This window comes from Scophthalmus maximus, chromosome 7 (genome assembly GCF_022379125.1).
Source record: "Scophthalmus maximus strain ysfricsl-2021 chromosome 7, ASM2237912v1, whole genome shotgun sequence".
Taxonomy (NCBI): Eukaryota; Metazoa; Chordata; class Actinopteri; order Pleuronectiformes; family Scophthalmidae; genus Scophthalmus; species Scophthalmus maximus.
Window position 1 is genome coordinate 13,956,448 of NC_061521.1, and position 18,890 is coordinate 13,975,337.

General features: G+C 45.3%; 1 protein-coding gene across 2 annotated transcripts in view; it reads right to left on the bottom strand.

Moving 5' to 3' along the window:
* Positions 1–1,406: 1,406 nt before the first annotated feature.
* otud7a (OTU deubiquitinase 7A) overlaps positions 1,407–18,890 on the bottom strand; it is a 34,837-nt gene continuing 17,353 nt past the window's right edge. For both annotated transcript variants that reach the window (XM_035641333.2, XM_035641331.2), the window contains exons 4-13: positions 17,592–17,777; positions 17,268–17,486; positions 15,769–15,870; positions 15,204–15,331; positions 14,451–14,563; positions 11,710–11,837; positions 11,471–11,620; positions 5,474–5,588; positions 4,844–4,928; positions 1,407–4,594 (exon numbers count right to left, since the gene is read on the bottom strand). In XM_035641333.2, coding sequence (XP_035497226.1) covers positions 3,026–4,594; positions 4,844–4,928; positions 5,474–5,588; positions 11,471–11,620; positions 11,710–11,837; positions 14,451–14,563; positions 15,204–15,331; positions 15,769–15,870; positions 17,268–17,486; positions 17,592–17,777 — 2,795 coding nt within the window. In that variant the 3' untranslated portion in view covers positions 1,407–3,025. The remainder of the gene's footprint in view (positions 4,595–4,843; positions 4,929–5,473; positions 5,589–11,470; positions 11,621–11,709; positions 11,838–14,450; positions 14,564–15,203; positions 15,332–15,768; positions 15,871–17,267; positions 17,487–17,591; positions 17,778–18,890) is intronic.

The following is an 18,890-nucleotide window of genomic DNA, read 5'->3' on the forward strand; positions in this document are numbered from 1 at the left end:
GGCTGTCGGACACGCCCTCGCTAGATTCAACCATCATAGCGATGGAGAGGATTCCCATGAATGCACTTGCACATTTTCTGCTGCTTTTCAAAGGCTGCAGCTTCGCTGCTAGGTGTCGATCCTCTTGCCAGTGAACAAATGTCCCTGGAGGAACAAGGCAGAGTTGCAGCTATCGGTCAGGAATGCTGCCCTACTTGGCAGTTCACTCCCAAGAATCTCAACTCGGTAACCTCAGACCAATTTTGGTGGGATTTTCCCCCCATTTTGTTCTGTCTTGTTCAATAAGCCGAGCCAAGATTAATCGCCTCCTCCCATTAATGCTGAGTCTTATAAATCAGTGTGTCCTATTCAAATGTTGTGACAGCCTCTTAAAGGAGCACTGCACAACATTTGTGGAGACCGGTCCATAATTCACACCCTGTGAAAACTAAATCTATGTCTTTTAGGAGCTTTGTGTAGTCTGACAAAAAACCAAACCACCCAGTGATGTCATAGTGATGTCATGAGTGTTTGCAGCTTTTAGAGACCTCCAATTGGTTGTGGAACGCCTCCAAACTGTCAAGCAGAATGAAGGTGTGTCATTTAAAAGACATCATTATTTCCCAAGAATCAGCAGCAGATGTCCCATGAAAGATGCTAAAGAGTTGCATTATGGGAATTGTAAGATCCAACCACCAAAAACATTCTGGATTTTTGGCCTCATATGCATTTTGACCATCATTTCAAACTGACGTACCCCAGGGATTTACTATTACACTTCCATAAACATTGGGGGATTACATTCTTTTTATTTAAATCAGCACAGCAGAGGCCGAAATAACCTGACTTCAAACTCCTAGCATGCAACTCAACAGCATCTTCTCTTAGACCTTCATTACTTGTGCAATGAACCATCTTCCAAACTCCATGAACCCAGGTTTTTTTCTTCTTTATAAGATGATTTTCTGTCAAATAATTGAAGTCTCAAATCTAACTCAAGGTAACGCTGACGATCACTGTGGTTATTTTCTCCACTTTTGAGATACACAAGACATTATATGACTGTTTTCACAGCCTGAGCAGTACTCTCCGTTATGGGTAACCAAACAACCTGATAACAACTGCCCAGAAGAAAAAGTTGAAATTGCAGATTTCATTGTTTGTTGTGAAAAACAGCCATATTCATGCTTGTTGAGTTCTGGTACAGTAATACAGTAATCACCCATAATCATCTGCTTTAAGGCCCCGCTAGGAAAAAGGGAGGAAGGTAAGAGATTAGAGGAAGATGAGCAAATAGAGGGTAAAAGTGTATTGTAGTGCTTTGCTCCCTGGATACCTTAAATAATACCTTAAAACTTTCAAGAGCAGAATACTGATAAAAAAATTCCTCACTTTGACAAAAACAAAAATGACACAGACACACCATGTTTGTAACAATAAACTATTTTTTTCATATTTACATCTGTACCTAATGTGCAAATTAATAATTTAAAGTAGTGTAAAACTCTTAAAGGAATACAAAATCATATCTTACAGTCCTAACATGGTGGGAGTCCATGAACTGGTCACGTAGACACGAAGAGGAGCAACACTGTGATGTGTACAGGAGAGAGAGAGAGACAGAAGTGAACCGAGGGAGCAGTGGACATCCTTGGCCAGGACACACTTAGTTAAGGACAGCATGGTACATTATCCAAGCATCACCGGGACAAACAGCAACACAAACACTGCGTCTTTACAGTAGTCATGTCGAATGAGCAGAAAGCACTTGGAGGCCTGGGGTTTCACAAACCCACTGATTGATTAAAGCACTGATGATCACAAAGGCTTGAGGTGCTCGTAGCAGCAGGTGCTTCTTTTAACGGCCTCTAGATATGGAAGAACACACAATCTCACACTAGATTGGTGACATCTATACTGCAGGTCACCACATAGTGCTTATAGCATGATTGCACATCGTGTGGCGTGTGTAGAGGGGGGAAGAGACACGTAATCACACTTCAGACAAATACGCATCGGCCTGCTCTCACTACCCACAATTCTTCTCATCTAACACATTGACTGAATTAAGTAGTTAATAGGCGACTCGGAGAAACACACCATAAAACACTGCATATTTGAGAAGCAATTTGTCCTACGCACATTGTTCAGTATTAGGCACAAAAAAACATTTTGGAATTTGAATCAAATTTTTGTTTTTTTAAAGAAGCCAGTTTGGCAGTGCTTGTGGTTTTAAGGAGGTTGACTATGCAAAACATAAGAAATGATATCTCGCACAATATTTTGCATCCAATTCTGACAGCGAACCCTTGCACTGTGGTAACGACAAAGGTTAACACGTAAGAAATGAGAGTTTTACATTTCACCCTAATCCAACATTACAACCTATGATGCTCACACATTTTAATTCCTGTAGTTCAAATTGTTTACAAAAGCACACCGTGACAATCCTTTACAATTTACAAGACACAGATAACCTACAGTAATTATATTATTGGTGCATAGACGAAATTGGGAGAGGGTGTAGCAAAAATCACCAATTTATTGCTTTAAAGTCTAATATTAATCTCCCATTAAATTTACTTTGATTGGAAAACAACTACAAATTTCCCACAGAGATTTTTGAAGAACCAAGCAGAGGTATTGCATTAAAACTGATTAAAAGAGCTAAAATGTTCCCTCCAGATAAGATGCAAATCTTCTGAAAAATAAAGAACTTTCCCTCACATACAGAGAGTTACATCACAGAGATGACTTTTACTCTAAAACAAGTAAAAGACTAAATTCAATGAGACAGAAATTAAAACAACAACAAATAATAGCACAATTTCTGGCCAAAGCTGCTCACTGTTTCAAGTTCTGCTTCCCCCATCATAAAGTAATACTCTTTACTAACAAGGGCAGGGCGACAGGAATACAAGAGCATTCTTCAACAAAATAGGAAAATGTTTGCCGTCACGTTATTTCGAAATGCAGAGTGCAGATGGTGTCGTTCCCTCAAGTCTCCTGTGGCCTAGCTGACAAGTGGCTGAAGTGGCGGTGATGGCTATGCAGGCCTCTGCACTTTGCTCTCCCTCTCCCTGCGTTTCAGCTCCTCTCTGTAGCAGTAGGAGCAGTAGTTGTCTGTCTCCGGCCTGCCGTAGAAGGAGCAGTTCTCCCTCTTGCAGCGGCGCTGCTGAAAGCAGTACAAAGGGCTTCCAGAGCTCCGCCCTTTGGTTTTGTCTTGGTTGAGCCAGGTGTGAGACGAGTTGTCCTCATCAGCAAACTCCAGGCAGTCCTGAATGTCTCCCGCATCGAATCCATTGGTGTAGGTGTGGGACTTGTGTTCGCCAGGCATATTGTAGGACAGGGTCTCTATGGTGTTAACAGTGCGGACCCCTGACAGGCGAGCAGGGCTGTAACTCTGCGAGGAGAGTGTGCGGTTCTGCTGGGGGTAGGTGGCGCATGTCTTTAGGGTGCCCACCACGGGCTTATAGGGGTCATCTTGGAAGATGGAGGTTTGCATGTTGACATCTTGTATGTGAATCACACTGTGCCTCTGGATGGGCGGTGTATGGCTGTAGTGGGCAGACACGGGAACAGGCCCGTGTCTCTTAGCACCAATACTGGGGGAGGAGTAAGGTGCAGGGGCCGGGACTGGGTGGGAGACATGGTGCGAGGCTGTTGGCGGTGTGAGCGGAGGCACTGGGACAGAGACAAGGGGGGCTGCAGGAGTGGGACTGTTCCTGCCCTGCATCTTGAGACCCAGTGGGGGCTGTGGGTTGTGGTTGTAGGTGTGGGTGTGGTGGGGCAGGACCGGAGAGCAGCTCTCCGGAGGCGAACTGTCCGATCTCTCCCTCTGGAAGACACTCTCGTGCTCAGGCTTCTTCACGGCCACCTCGTTAGTGGCAGGGGGCTTCTTCTCCGCCTCCTTCCTCTTCTGCTCCTGCTCTTGGCTGAATCGTTCCTGGGCATTGGTCAGATAGTAGCTGATCATCTCCTCGTGGAACTGGTGTCTATGGCTGGTGAGCAAGAGGCCCGCAAAAATGAACTTGCGCTCCCCCTGCATGGCAGCCCGCAAGATGTTGAGGCTGAGCTTGACATCGGTGCTGTACTTCCAGTTCTCCATGGTCTTGTCCCCTGAGACTCTCCCTGCACTGTCCTGTCTCTCGGTGGGGGAGGAGCTGGAGGGTCTGTCTCTGTCTGTGGGAGAGGGACTAGTGGTCTTTTCAGAAGAGGTGGAGCTTGCTGACTGACCTGACTCCTCCTTGCTTCCCTTGGTTGTCTTAGACTCCTTCTTCTTTGCCTTTTCCCCTCCATTCTCCCCACTACGACCTGAGCCAGAATTAGATTTGTTCATTTTGCCGTGCACGAGGCCGCCCAGGCCTCCCATATTCTTCTTCAGCTTGATTCCCAAGGTTTTGCTGAAGCTACCTAGTTTGTTGGCAACAGAATCAGCTCTGCTCTTGTCTTTGTCCTTGCGATGCTTGTCTTTGTCCTTCTCCTTGCTTGGCTTGCCGGTGTTGACATTAGAGTTGCTGCCGACAGACTCGCGGTCAGAGTCCATGGACTCAGCTAGAGACTGGACGTCCTCACCTGCAGAGGCTGTGGGAGACTCTGGCTGAGCCAAGGGAGCCTGCACGGAGACACACAGCGTTGGCGAAAACACAGAACATAGCAGAAGCAACAATTTTTTGAATTTAGTTGCCTGAATTCTGAAGATTCACATTCAGTGCACACATAAATGCCTGACATTATTGCCTTCTGACAGTAAATTACAGTGACTGATTGGACCCTGTGGTTTAAAGAACATCTGGAATGGAGGAGTCTCTCCTGAGCTAGATGAACCAAGACGAACAAGACTCATGTGCCAGAAATAAATTACCCTTGTTTCAGATGGAATTCGAATCCATGTTACATTCATGTAGTTGTGCAGCAGGTTGAGTTTGGCCTCCAGAGACAAGATGAGACTGTGGGAGAACATGCATTGATTAAATACAATCTCACAGCTGAACTTTGACATTTTTTAACCAAACTTCCTGCCATATATACAGTGAGATTGTAGTGCAGCCCTTTTCAGCAGAAGGTGTGGCATTAGCCAGTGGTTTGAGCCACTTTTCTCTGTATATCTGCATTATTCATACTGCAGCTTGTTTCAGGATAAGCTAATCCCCTGACTGGCAAGAATGTGAAACAGAAACCCTTACATAAACTCTTTGCTAAACTCAGAGAGGGTGTTGCTGATTTAGTGAGGCCATTCCTGGGACACCCTATGGATGACTGACGTGACTCACAATTTGTTCTCTCCCCGCTCACTCTTTGAAGCAACCCGAATCCAGAGCCCATAATCAAAGTTAATTCCCCCACAAACAGCCTTGTGTGTCAGACTAACAGAACTGCCTTTGCATGCAGATTTCACTCTCCCACCTTTTCTCGGGGCTGCCTTCGTAGTCGGTGCCTTTGTCTGCTTTATTGATAAGCATCAACACACTGTGATATACGATACAGGACTTACTTGGCTAGCTTGGTATTATCGTTGTCGTCCCTCCCCCACTCCCAGTCCCTGCCAGGGTCCACGGCAAAATGGAGTGCCAGCAGCTTGTGCTCCGAGTCGGTCAGAGGGATAACAGCTGGAAGAGATGGGATTATCAAAAGGTTACTTTGGTCTGGCTTTACCACCGGACACTACATTTGCATGCTGCCCGTTCTCCCACATGACCGTGGTGTCAGAGCTAAAGTGACACCATGAGGCCGCACTAGAATGATGCCACGTTAACTATCCCAGATGCCTGTCAGCATGCGTCAAAAGAGGGGTGGGCGACCTCCGGCCCCCGCTAGACAATTTGATGCGGCTCGCGAGACAATTCATACATACAAAAAAAGCGATAATACAAAAAGAAAATCATAACATTAAATAGTACACAATATGTATATTTGTATATGCTGTATTTCTGTCAGGTCAACAGTATCCACAACTCAGATAAAATGAATGCTCTTCGGAGCCGTGCATGGCGCTACAAAAGGTGAAGATCTGTTTCAACAAGTTGTTTTGGGCCCAAATCAGCTGCCTGTGAGTGGCATCATCATCATCATCACTACCATCTGACATCAGACTCCCCGCCAAAGAGAAGCAGTTCCAGCATCTGCATCAAAGAGGTTTTTGAATCAAATTATATTTGGTAGGAAGGAGGTGGTTGAGGATTCAATCTGCCATCCAGTTTTCAGTGACCGTGACGATTGAGTGTCACTCACATTCGTACTACTAGACAGAGAAAGGCTTCAGTCGGCTGTGTCTCTTTAAAAGCTTCAACGTGGTTGCTTCTAATATAAAACAGACTGGTCCTTGATTCTCTGAGCTACTGTCCTGGCTTCTCTAGTCTAATGTTACTACTTAGCTCAGAGCCTAATCTGGAGCTTTTGGTTTTATTATGTGATACAAGCTGCAGATCAGATAATAAATGAACCTTGTGGTGAGACAGTTTCTATCGTATCGTTTCCAAGGTCAGGAATGAACTTTCAGTTCCAACTTTTAAACCAGCATGGCCAAACTGCTGATGGTCTTTTTTTTATCAGCAACTATACCAATGCTCTTATCAGAGCAATTACAGAGACCTGGAGCACAGCGACATTGCACGGTACAGCAGGTTATAAACAAACCGACAGTTCAGCTTGACAATCTAAAAGACATAATATGATCATACTTAAAATGACAGTTATAATCTATGGATACACAGGAAGACCATATGCATTCAACTATGCGAAGGACAGAAAAATCAGACGATCAGATTTTTTTGGATTGGTTGACTGCTGATTTGTGCATACGACTTCTTTTTAAACTTGGCATTCATTTCTGAGGACGTCCACAACAGATGCAGGATATGCAAGGCAACCATGATGCGTACGGGCATGCATAGTAAAAAAGGAAAGTATATCTCCAGCCTTAGTCTAAACTTGGCACGATGAGCCTGCTGCCTGGATTTATATTGACTGAGTAGTTCTACAGCTGATCGGGGTTGTACTGTACATGATTAAGTGGTTTAGTAATAAGAGTGCAATCAGACACAGCAGTACAGGTTAAGAGCAGGAGTAGCTGATCATATCAGCAGAGGATATGATCAGCTACTTGCAAGCAGGAAGAGATTTTCAACATTAATCACTGGACGCCGAACATAAAACAGACACCCACGCGGGGCTTCCTCTCGTGGGAGGCGTGCTTACACTGTGTGCACAGTGCTGGGCGCCGTGTATGTATTTGTGTGTACGAGTGAGTGCATGGCTGCCTTTGAGGAGTGTGAGGAGGACCAGCTAGACCCCACTGGCCCACATGACAGCTCTCCTCAGGCCGCCTAGTGTGGGGGCTGTTGTCCACATGACAGCAGTGAGAGGCAGGCTGTTCGGGCCGAGGACATTCCAGCCTTCACTGTCGGCCCCAGATGGAAGATACAGTCTCCTCCCTGCCTCATCAGTTCCTCCACTGCCAAGAGGCTGCTCTGCTCTGCAGGCTTCGCAGAGACATGGACAGCAGCTGCCCCTCCTGCATCCCTGGTGAAACTGCAGGTCAAACTCCTCACTCCGTCCCTCTTGTGTCTCTTTCCGACTTGTCCGCGCTCGAGTGCAAAGTACACGATGACGCACGCAAACTGTCAAAATACTGGTGCTACACGCATTTTGATGAGGCCTTAAATTCTTGCAACAGCATTAGCGCAGCCACACCCTGGCTAGCACATTTAGCACCGATATCACGATTACTTGTTTTTATCTGACGCCATCAGTTGCTAAGCAAACAAATCCTGCTCAGCTGGGCAAACGTATCACTAACTGCACTGCTGACAAACTAGGCTTTGTCCAGCAATGTCAAGCTCGCCTTTGCGTCACACCAGCATATGAAAATGCATTTTATACCATCCACCTAAAAAAAGGAATGACTTATACCTGTAGCCGAACAGGTCAGTGGCATAGCAGCACTAAACAGTGTGAGGGCTAAAAAACAGAAAAAGAAGAGGGTTCTTTCCTAGAACACACAAGGCCAATAAAATTAAAAATCGCAACTACACACACACACGCGTTCATACATATACACACACAGCAAGACAGTAAGCCAGCTCCCACTCAGTTCCCACTCGGGTCATGCAGCAGGCAGCGGAGGTCTGTGAGTTGGTGTCCTGGCTCCCACGATGCAGCTGTCCTGTCTCTCCCCATTCCAAAGTGCTGTGTGCGCTGTTGTTGCCGCTTGGGCCCGGTCCAGATTCACAGATTCAACGCTGCCAATTGAGCTCTGGGGGACTAAAGTGTGCTGTAATGTATTTACTATCCCTGTTGGCAGCCTTGTTGTGCTGTCCTTGAATGACCGATTCCCATAGCTTATGCATGGATGACATCATAGGCCTCAGTGGTATGCGAGCAGTGTACTCAGCAGCAGCGCTGCCTCGCCTTGCTCAGTTTGCATTTCTGATGGTGGGGGGGTACAGTCTGAGAGGGAGGGAGGAGACCTGGGTGTACTCAGTGAGGAAACAGCTGTTGGAAACGAGGTAGATATCATTTCAAAGCATTTATTCACATGATTTGGTCAAATATAAATGTAATTGCTTGGTCTTTTTTTTTTTTTATTTGAGCAAAATGAACAACATCATGCCATGTGTCATGGGAGCATTATGAGATCGAATTCTCCCTCCTCATTTTACTCCCTTCTCTGAACAAAGTCACTCATTACGAGCTTTGATTCACAGTGAGCCAATGTTTCCTATGTTTTGCGATTCAAGAACAATTTGTACTGTCTGGAAAATGCACAAATTTGAAGTCTTGACTTTGGTCAGTCTGCACAGCTGCAGATTTAAAGGACCCAGTTCACCAGAGTAAACAGCAGCCGTGGAAATAAACAAGCCTGAGCCTTTTTTTCGCCACAGATTTTAACAGCGGAACCATGGTGGTAATTACAAGCATCACAATTGAAGTAACACATAAAACCACAACACATCACATTTTAATTCTGATTGCCATGTTGATTTAATTACAATGAGTGCATGGTGAATAATACACTGGGTGCCTTTAATAGATAGAGGAGGGGAAACCTTGCCAGGGCTGGATGGTTACACTGCAATGTTGTGTAGGTGGTCTTTGTGTAAAAGACGACCATTTACTTCATTCACTCTGGTGTCAGAGGGTTGATGATGGGATGCCAACGAAAACCTGGAAGTGTTTTGGTACTGGGGCCAGAGCTTGAAATAGTTTCAGAGTTTTCCAGCGGGCCAGTTCCACGCTTACGTCATTTAACCACAGGAGCACAAACAAGCTGATAAAAGACACTGCCAACGGCATCTATTGAGGAGTCATTATCACACAGCAGGTGAGCAGAAAGTGGGCTGAGAGAAAGCGTACCCATGTGCACAGGACTCTGGGTTCACCTGACTGCCTTACCCAGGAAAACAACTTGATTGCACTTTTGGGATATGCTCAAACGTGAAAAAACAGAAAGAGAAAAAAACAGAAATGAGAAAAAAGTTTGGATCCTTAGCAAAAGCCTCTGACTCCAGTCACCCGTCCCTTGTTTTTTTCACCATCTACCATCAATACAGTCCTAGCAGCCATGCAAGCAGGCCATGAAAGGGGCAGTAGCGTGATGTGTCAGTGTGATTTAGAATCAGGTTACTGGGAGGGACTCTGCTATAATCTTCCATACAGAGGCCTGAAGAAAGAGCCAGTATTCTGACCCAGCCTCTGGCACCTGAACACACACCGGGCCAACAGCCCCTCGGATGCTCTTCGCTGTGCAGGGGGAAACTGAGAGCAGCCCTCCACCTGAGACGTCCACACAGTGGCCCGACTGTCAGGAGAGAGGGTCGGTCTGTTGGGGCCCCGACAGCCCAGGACCCGGCCCATATGTGGTGATGTCGTGGGGGCTTAGAGGCAGGCTGGGGCTACTCTGCCCTAATTGGCAGGGGAAGATTAGGTCTGTCTGCCTACCCTTTGCTTGCATGCCTGGCATCTGTTCAGAGATATGAGCCAGCATGACACAACACTGTACTTTTCATGAGGTTAAAAAAGAATAAAAAAATAAAATAAAATCTAACAAACATCACTCAGTTCAAATAATTTCACCTCTGAAATACCATTAAAATGCATAACCAATATACACAGACCAGCAGTGGTTGGTATTATCACAGTGTAATATGATTCATCACATGACATGCAAATGCACCAAGCAACTGCACCAAGCCGTGCGTACGTAAGTGTTTTCATAACATCCTGGAGACAGACTGCAGACAAAATGCACTCTGATCCTATCTGAGGACACAGCATACCAGAATGAAAAAAGTACAGTCATGCAGTGGTGTTGCGATCGAGCCACAGCGAGTTCTTTGGACATATGCACCATCTGGTGGACAACAAGGAGAACCCTCTCTGCCACATGACAAGACCCAAATAAAAGCCGGAGTGCTGAATAGTTACGGGCTGTGGATGAGCCTGTCTTTGATGTGCTGCTGGCACAAAAGGGAATGACTTCAGGGCAGAAATGGCATGTTAGTAACCACGTCTGTCTGCTAGTGGGTCATGCCCTGGCTTAATAACGAGGTTGGTGTTTATGGGCCGAGAACGGGGCCGTACATACTCAGAAAAGCACAAAAAGAGGAAGAGACGCAGGAGGAAGACAGAGGGAAGAGGAAGAAACTGTTTGCGTAAGTGTATCTGTATTTGAGGGTGAGAGAAAAGCAGCGAGAGACACGCAGCCGGCCGGCTGCCCACACACATGACAAGTGAGTTCCACCCACTGAGTCAGATACAGAAGAGTGCCGTGACTACTAACGCCGGTTGTCAAGGAGAACCACTTCATTTGTCAATTAAAGGACCTCCATGTGAGGATTACTCTGACCTCAAAAATAAGCAATGCATCCTGAGTGGGAACACTGGAATCTGAACGTGTACGACGAGACAAAAACAAGAGTCACTCAACCCCACAAAATGGAAAATCAGCACTATCTCACCACAATGCAACACAATCAGTCTGCTCTGCACAGCGTCGTATCACAGACTCCTGTGTTAAGAAGAAAGGGCATAAACAGACACACCCACTTCCACAGACTAAAGTCAACTGACCTCAGAGAGAGAAATGTAGACATACAATAACATACAAGGCTTGAATTATTTGGTTAATACTCGATTAGTCAGAAGAAGAAGAAGAAGAAGAAAAAGGAGAAGAAGAAGAAGCCTCCTGTCTGCCTCCCATCCAAGTTGGCCACTCCCTGGTCCCTGCTGCCAACTGCCCAGTTTTAATAATGGATCACAGGTAATTATACTGCTGTCTCATAAATGATTCACCTCTAACAGGACAGGCAGACCACTCGCCCTCACGCTCACAATCAACGCACTTAAGTTAAAAGCAAAAACTGCCTAACTATTGCACATTACAAAAGGGTAAAACTTTTTTTAAATACAAGAGGTCAACCAAAGGTCAATAAACCAGAATTCAACCGTCAGATGTCGGAAGCCTTTTCTGTCAAGAGTGAGTCTTGCTTACCTTGCTCTCTCTGTTGGTCTCTCTGCTCCATGGACACCAGTGCAGAGAAGTGCGCCTGGTCGTAGGCCAGGACCAGAGGGGAGCAGTGACAGCGGCTCGGAGGCACCTCCAGGGGTAGATAGAGGCCTCCGAAGGGGATGGGAGCAAACGCTGGAAAATCAGTTAGAGCGACATATTTAGTGTCAGTCCCATCCCCCTCCTGTATCTCAGAGGATCGTCACAACACGCAGTGAGTCTACCTTCTCCTCCTGAGTCTCTGAGCATCGTATCAGCCACCACTACAATCGGCCTGCGTAACACGTGGGCCAGCACAAACACATGGAACTCCTCCAGACTCTCGTAGACCGGATCCTCAGCGTTATCCACACTGAGGAGGGGAACAAAAAAAAGGTTAACACTGTTGCTGCTTTTACACATTGCACTGAAGTCCGGACATTATCCGGAATTTTTCCTGCCAGCCCTCAAGTAAAATCTTCTTGAAATGTTCAAGTGAGCTTGTGTGGGGATACTGCAGGAAAATCTCTGGAAGATTTGCAGCGTTAAAATAGCTCATCATGGGATAGTATTCCTGACAATTCTCGGATTGGTATTGACTGGTAGGAACACCTGCAGTCGAAATAGTAAATGTATGTGCTAATCATGTGCCTTCTGACTACCTCTAACAAACAGGACAACGATGCACAGAAATCAATCTGCACATGCACGTATTTGGATCAACTGGAGCAGAAAGAGGAAGGGAGGGAGAGAAGGGGAGAAAAAAGCAGAGGCAGAGCATTCAGGCATGCAACCACTGGGGAACCAGAGGATGTGCAACAATTAAGTTGTCAGCCACACAAACAGCCACGCTGCCACATCTACTCTAATAAAGAGCCTCTTAATATGTGAATCCCACTCATCCCATTTAGGGGCTCATCTCGCACTAGGACCATCAAACATCCCAGACCTGATTACTGCATTACAGTCAAACTCAATGAGAGGTTAAAACCACCAGACTAAATGAGCAAATTGTGCTCTTTAATGGGATGTTCTCGGTGATAGAGGGCTCTGTGCTGGACAAAGGACACTGAGAAGACAATGAATTAATATAAAACAACAAGGTTTTCAAATGTTGCTATTGAAACACGCTTTGCCTAGTTTGTTATGAGCTCATGATGGTCAGAGTTAATTCTTGAGGTGAGGGAGGAGATTCGTCTTAAGGAGGGAGATTGAATTCAGACACATGAAACAGATGGATCACAGAGCAACACAGGAGGTTACACTTTATATCACACCATTGAATAACATATAAGGTTTGACTAGTTTCTCATATTGGACATAAAGCACCACAGAGGTATTAAGTTCTGCTGGCACAGCTATGTGTGTTAGGTGACGCTGACCTCTACGCTTAAAGGAGAAGTAAGCGATTTTGGAGAAAGCTTGATTCGCTATTTGTTGCACTTGATGATTTTAATGCACTGACCAGGCAGCACCCTCGAGTTGTAGCATCACTCGCTAACACGCCTCTTAAGGGGTCTGGGAGTGATTGTGTGGTGTTGTGTGGAGCCAGGAGTGCATGATTTTTGCAAAACGTGTATTGGTTTAAAAATCTCTTACTGTCCCTTTAAATCTTCTTGCTTGAAGCAAAGGCATGTCATCTGTGATGTACGTGAACCTAAACATGCCCAAACTGCGATCATGCCATACGTAGTCTATGTAAAATTGTATTAACATGTAATTGTATGACATTTCAATCAAAAGCAGGAACATTAATGACTTTGTCTGTTCATCATAGCTGGGGTTTTTTCCCCTCCATGTCATCTGCTATACCTAGTGACTATATGAAAAATGTTTATTTCAGTGAAAATGGAAACAGAAGCCCACGCGGTATCTGTGCGTAGGAGGAGGAAACCAGAGTGAGTTTCCATTCTGCCTCTGTAGCCTGAGATAAACCCACAGTTTTGAAGGGGGAGGAGGAGGGTGTGAATCACATCACCTGCAGCAGCTAAAAGTAACCCAGCGCTCAGGGGAGGCCGTTATGGAAGACGTGATGAGTGCTGAAGGCAGCCAGTAGATGGCACAGTCTCACTTGTGAGCGTCAACAATGGAATTGAATCAAAGAAGCAATTTGAAAGAGCGACAGTCCGAGCGGGACCAGTTTCCCTGACAAATCCACCTCAGTGAGAAGGTCACTTTTGTTTTCACTGTAGGCCTCATGCTGTTTTTCAACGCACGAGACATTAAAACACAGCCGGAGAGTTGTAATGTGCGATGAGTGCTGGTCTCCATCGTACACGATGATCACGGAAGAAATACAGCAGGATTCTGGTTAATTGAACGTAATGTGTGTTGTGTCTTGGTAGTTCGGGGTTTGCATGCCTGCAGGCTGTTTCCCTAAAAAGTCATTCAGACTGCTGCAGTTAATTCAGAACGCTGCTGCTCGAGTCCTCACTAAGACCAAAAAAGTAGATCATATCACTCCAGTCCTCAGATGTTTACACTGGCTTCCTCTTGGTCAAAGAATTGACTTCAAAATACTACTGTTGGTTTACAAAGCACCGAATGGTCTCGGGCCAAAATACATTTCTGATCTTCTGCTTTGCTACGAACCGTCCAGAACTCTCAGATCGTCTGGAAACAGGTCTGCTTTTCTGTCCCCAGAGTGAGAACTAAACATGCAGAGGCAGCGTCAATTTCTATGCTCCACATATCTGGAACAAACTCCCAGAAAACTGCAGTCTGCTGCAACTCTCAGTTTCTCAAGACTGAAGACTTTTCTGTTTGCGCTGCCTATCTATGCATTTCTTGTACTGCACTGTAACTTTTATCACCTCTCTTATTCTACTTTAACATGATTTTATGTGTTTCTTCCCAATGCTTTTAATGTTTTCTGTAAAGCACTGTGAATTGCCTTGTTGTTGAAATGTGCAGTAGAAATAAATTTACCTTGCCTTGCCTTTTGGGATGTAGTAATCGTCTATAGTATGTGAGTCAAACAGCTTACCCTCCACTGGTGTTGCCGTTTTTGCTGAGGTGAGTGCGAGGCTCGCTGGAGGCCAACTTAAGCAGCTCGTTCCACTCCCTCTCCCACTCCTCCTCAGTGTACACCAGCCCCGACTGAAAAGACACACGCACAGAAAATAGAAATACAGATGAACACGTGCTGGGGCTCACCCACACGATCCCAGTTATTAGTCACTTTGACTATTTCCATTTTGCATCTTTTTTTAAAAATCTGCTAATGTATGGTTTGACAGAAGAGACTGACAGCAAATACGGGTAATTAGAGAAAGCTGGATGATACGCAACAAAGATCCCTGCCCAGACGCAAACTGGGACACTGTGTTCACATGGGTTGCGTCTTAGATCCCTGGGCCACCACGATGCCCCGGGCGTTGTTTTTTTAGTTTTAGTTTTTTTTTTTTTAACATGAGCATCTGTACTACTTCTTTGCCTGAGCTATCTTTGGTGACACATTTTTTAATAGACAGGCAAATACTTTAATCCATGAACATCAAGAGAACGGAGAGGAAGTGCAGAGGATTTGACAGTATTAGAAGCACTGCTACTAATCCACAATTGGTATCATAGAATTACTATTTTCCTTGCAGCAGAAATCCAAATGTGAGGCCCGGCAAGGAAGCTGAAATAGCAGGGGTTACGAGTGGCTCATCCCTGCATGTATTAAAGTGCCATTAGTGAAGAGGATGTGATGCTTTTAAAAGGTGCGCTGTGCAACGGTGGACACTCTCCCAACCTCCTTGTTCTGTTGGGTTTGCTGCCACCTCCACCTCCTCTTCAGAGCATCTCTCTCCGCTCCGCTCTTCATCATGGTGTACAGGGATTTCCTCAGCATTAGGTCTCTGTCATGGAAGCCCCACATCCCTGATCAACACAGACAAACAACGGCGTGACTGCATGTTAAGCTTGAGGACATAACACGACATTGTCATCGTATGTGGTTGAAACAAGAGGTTGCAATTCTCGACTGCACCAGCCATGCAATTATGTTCATAAGTCATTCAGAGATGACCTCAATTGTTCAACTAAAAATGTCTTTCATCACTCATCGAAGGGCCTTAGTTGTCTGACTGTCAGTGCAGATTACATTAATCCCTAATTATCTCCTCATTTCTCACTCCCTTCTCTGGAGCAGCTACGATGCAGTGCAGACACTGCTAACAGACACCTGTGACACCGACTCACACAGTTGTTCCATTCCAAACTTGATGTTGAAAGCTGTCCTGGAGAGATGCTGATGGAAATGATGTTATAGTGCATATTAAATGTACTGTACTATTAAGTGTGCATGAGTAGCTAACCTAAAGAGGCAGCATGCAGCAGGCAGTTCCCGTCCCCGGTGGTGGCCAGAGGAAGCAGCTTCTTACAGCTGGTGCACATGGTGGACCACCAGTTCAGACGACCTGCACCCATACAAGATAATAGATGCAGAAATTGTGTACAAAACTGAGGGACAGATAGGAGAAAAAACACTCATAACCTTTTGTATAAATTCATTTTGAATTGGATGTTGTCCTACTTTCCCTTTCACAAAAAAGAGTAGTGATAACATAATAAAATAACGTTTGTATTGTCCAGTACACTATCCCATTGATTCCTAACTGGGCTGAAACGTCTATGGGACTCGAACAGTGACACTGAGTATTGGCGTTGGAAATAAAAGTTGGCCTTCAAAATAAAACGTGATCTCAATGGGATTGAAACACTAGTATTGACACAAGCACCCCGGCATTTTGTATATACAGAAGTTTCATTTTGAGTTCTTAATTTCCTTTTTTTCAGACATGAAATAAATACAGTTGACAAATTCGTGGGTGTTTTGACGATGGTGGCAGAGAGCGTGACAACACATCAGTCCGACATTCCCCTGGAGGTGTTTATAATTGGGTTAAGATCTGGTGACTGTGAAGGCCACAGCCTGTGATTCACTTCATTTTTCATACACATTAAAACCATTCCCCTCGTGCCCTGTGAATGAGGACATTTTGGTCCTGTTTCTCAACTCACTTTTCAGGTTTTCTTTTAATTTGTCAACCGTCTGTTTCTGCCTAGTGCCTGCATATGAAAAGATTGCAAAATTGCTACTTTCCTGTCTGTTCAGTGATGTTGGAATTGTGACTCCTACAAGTACAATTTGCCAACAATAAGCATAATTAGCCTCAATGGCCGTTCTCTGGCAAGGCAAATCATTAGCACAGGTCATACAGTATGGTTGAACCTTCAATCAGAACCCCCCCCCCCTCTCGTTTGCAGAGATACGTATTCTATAGTGTCTCTGTGTTGATCCGACCAGCAGTTTGTGATGCATATCATTCTGATTAAATTCATGACAGGCCTCAGACTTTTACGACTGTAAATTGTTGACTTATCACCAGATAAGATGCTGTCTTCTGATTGGTTCGCTCTCACCCACAATTTCATTACATCTCCATTGACTCCAGCAGCCATAAATATGTATATTTAATATATTTTTTGACCATTTCACCATTATTTTAGCTAATGATTTCATCAATTCAACACTTCTGTAACTATAGTTTTTAAGCATAACTACATAGCTACATCCAGGATGTTTGAATTAGTTGTTGTTGTCTTGCTGGTCGGATCTGCTCGGTCTCGCCCTCAGTCTCATGCTCTACTTCTCCGTGTCCCTTACTGACTTTCAGTGGCAATGCTGCTGCTGCTTTGTGGGCCTTCTGAATTTCAGTGTAATCTGAATAAACAACACAGATTATGTTACATATCTCGTATCAGTAGTAGGAGAATACAATAAAAGAATGTGTCACATTCCAGCGGTACTCACCAGCCTGCTCCAGAGCCATCATGGTGGACTGCTCGATCAGGTCTCTCTCTATGAAGCTCCTGAAATCCTCGCTGTACACGCTGAGGTCTGGCAGCTGGAATGTGTAGATGGGCATCTCAAGAGGGAACTGCTCGCTGGTACACTCACTGGCCACCTGCAGCCGCGCCAGGGAGACGATGGCAGAGCTGGCGTGGGAGATTCCGCGGGACAGACGCTTCTCTAAAGCGGAAAAGGGAATAATTGAATGGATGAGTGGGAAGCAACCCAAGACAAAGGGAACTGGTGATTGGTGGTGGTAAAACTGTGTTGCGGTGGCCCTGCTACCTTGTGCATTGTCCTCCTGCTTCTGCGCACACGGCCTCTCGACCCTGCTGACATGGGTGGGGGTGTCACGCGCCTCTGGCTGCTTGTAGTATCGGCCCTCATTGAAGACCTGCGGCAGGTTGGCAGTGTGGACCTGCCTGAGCTCCTCGTAATCATTTAGAGCAGCACCGAGGTCCCAGTTTTTACCTGCGTGACACAAACAGCGGTCAGACCGATTGTTCATACACACAAGAAAAAATGACAGTGAATTATTATTATTTATCATCATTAGTCGGGGTGTTTGAATTACATTTTCACCCACTTTTATGTTCCCACACAAGCAAGTTGTTGTTTGAAACCACAGAAACAGAGACGGCCTGGTGCAACAGGACATTGTTCACTGGAGTTTACAGTAAACAGGATTATCGAATGGAGAAAAACAGAAAATGCAACTAACAAACAGCATATAGAGGAAAACTGAGGCAGAACCCTGCGTGCAGATAGATCAGAATTAACTAACTGATAAAAAACTCAAATGTAGTTGGTATTTTGATTATCCGATTTTCAACAGGATTTTAGGATTACTTTCTTTTTCCATATTTTTAAATTAAGTACTGACACATCCCCAGATCTCTAAATATTTTTAACAATTAACCCTCACTTTAACAGTACATGAAGCTCATGTACCCCAGAGGAGACAGAGGCTCATGTGTGCGCGCACACACAGTTGTCTCCTCTGGGTGCCGTCTCTCTGACAGAATCCCTTCCAGGTTGAAGAGACACAAGTCAAACCTCAGTCTTATTATATCTTAGCATGCCTTCTCATAATGCCACAGGATCTATCTGCAGAAAAACTCTTCATAAATCCCACGTAAATGCCCTCAACTGCATAAAAAAAAGAGGGCCGGGCGTCTGACTGTATGTAACCTGAGCATGTTTGCGAGAGAGGCCCCATTAATGGACTCCCTGTGTAGGAGACCTGGAGGAAGTTGTCCTCCCTCCCCCTGACTTCCAGACAAGATGATTCTTGGCAGTGTGAACATGAGAGGTGGGCACCAGTAACCACCGTCTCTCACGCCAATCAATGCAAAACTGATCCCGCTGTATGGATCCCAGCAGCTTGAGCGGCACGAATCCAGGAACACCACTTGAGGTCTGGCTACATAAGCCACTCAGCACCTAATGCATGGTCTCTAAATGCCTCTACATTATCCTGCTATTACTGTGGCAAGGAACGCATCGTCTCAGCTCCTTCATTTGCAATGGCTGTCGTCAGCAAAAGGATAAACTGACAAATTAATCTGCAGTGTGAACATGTAC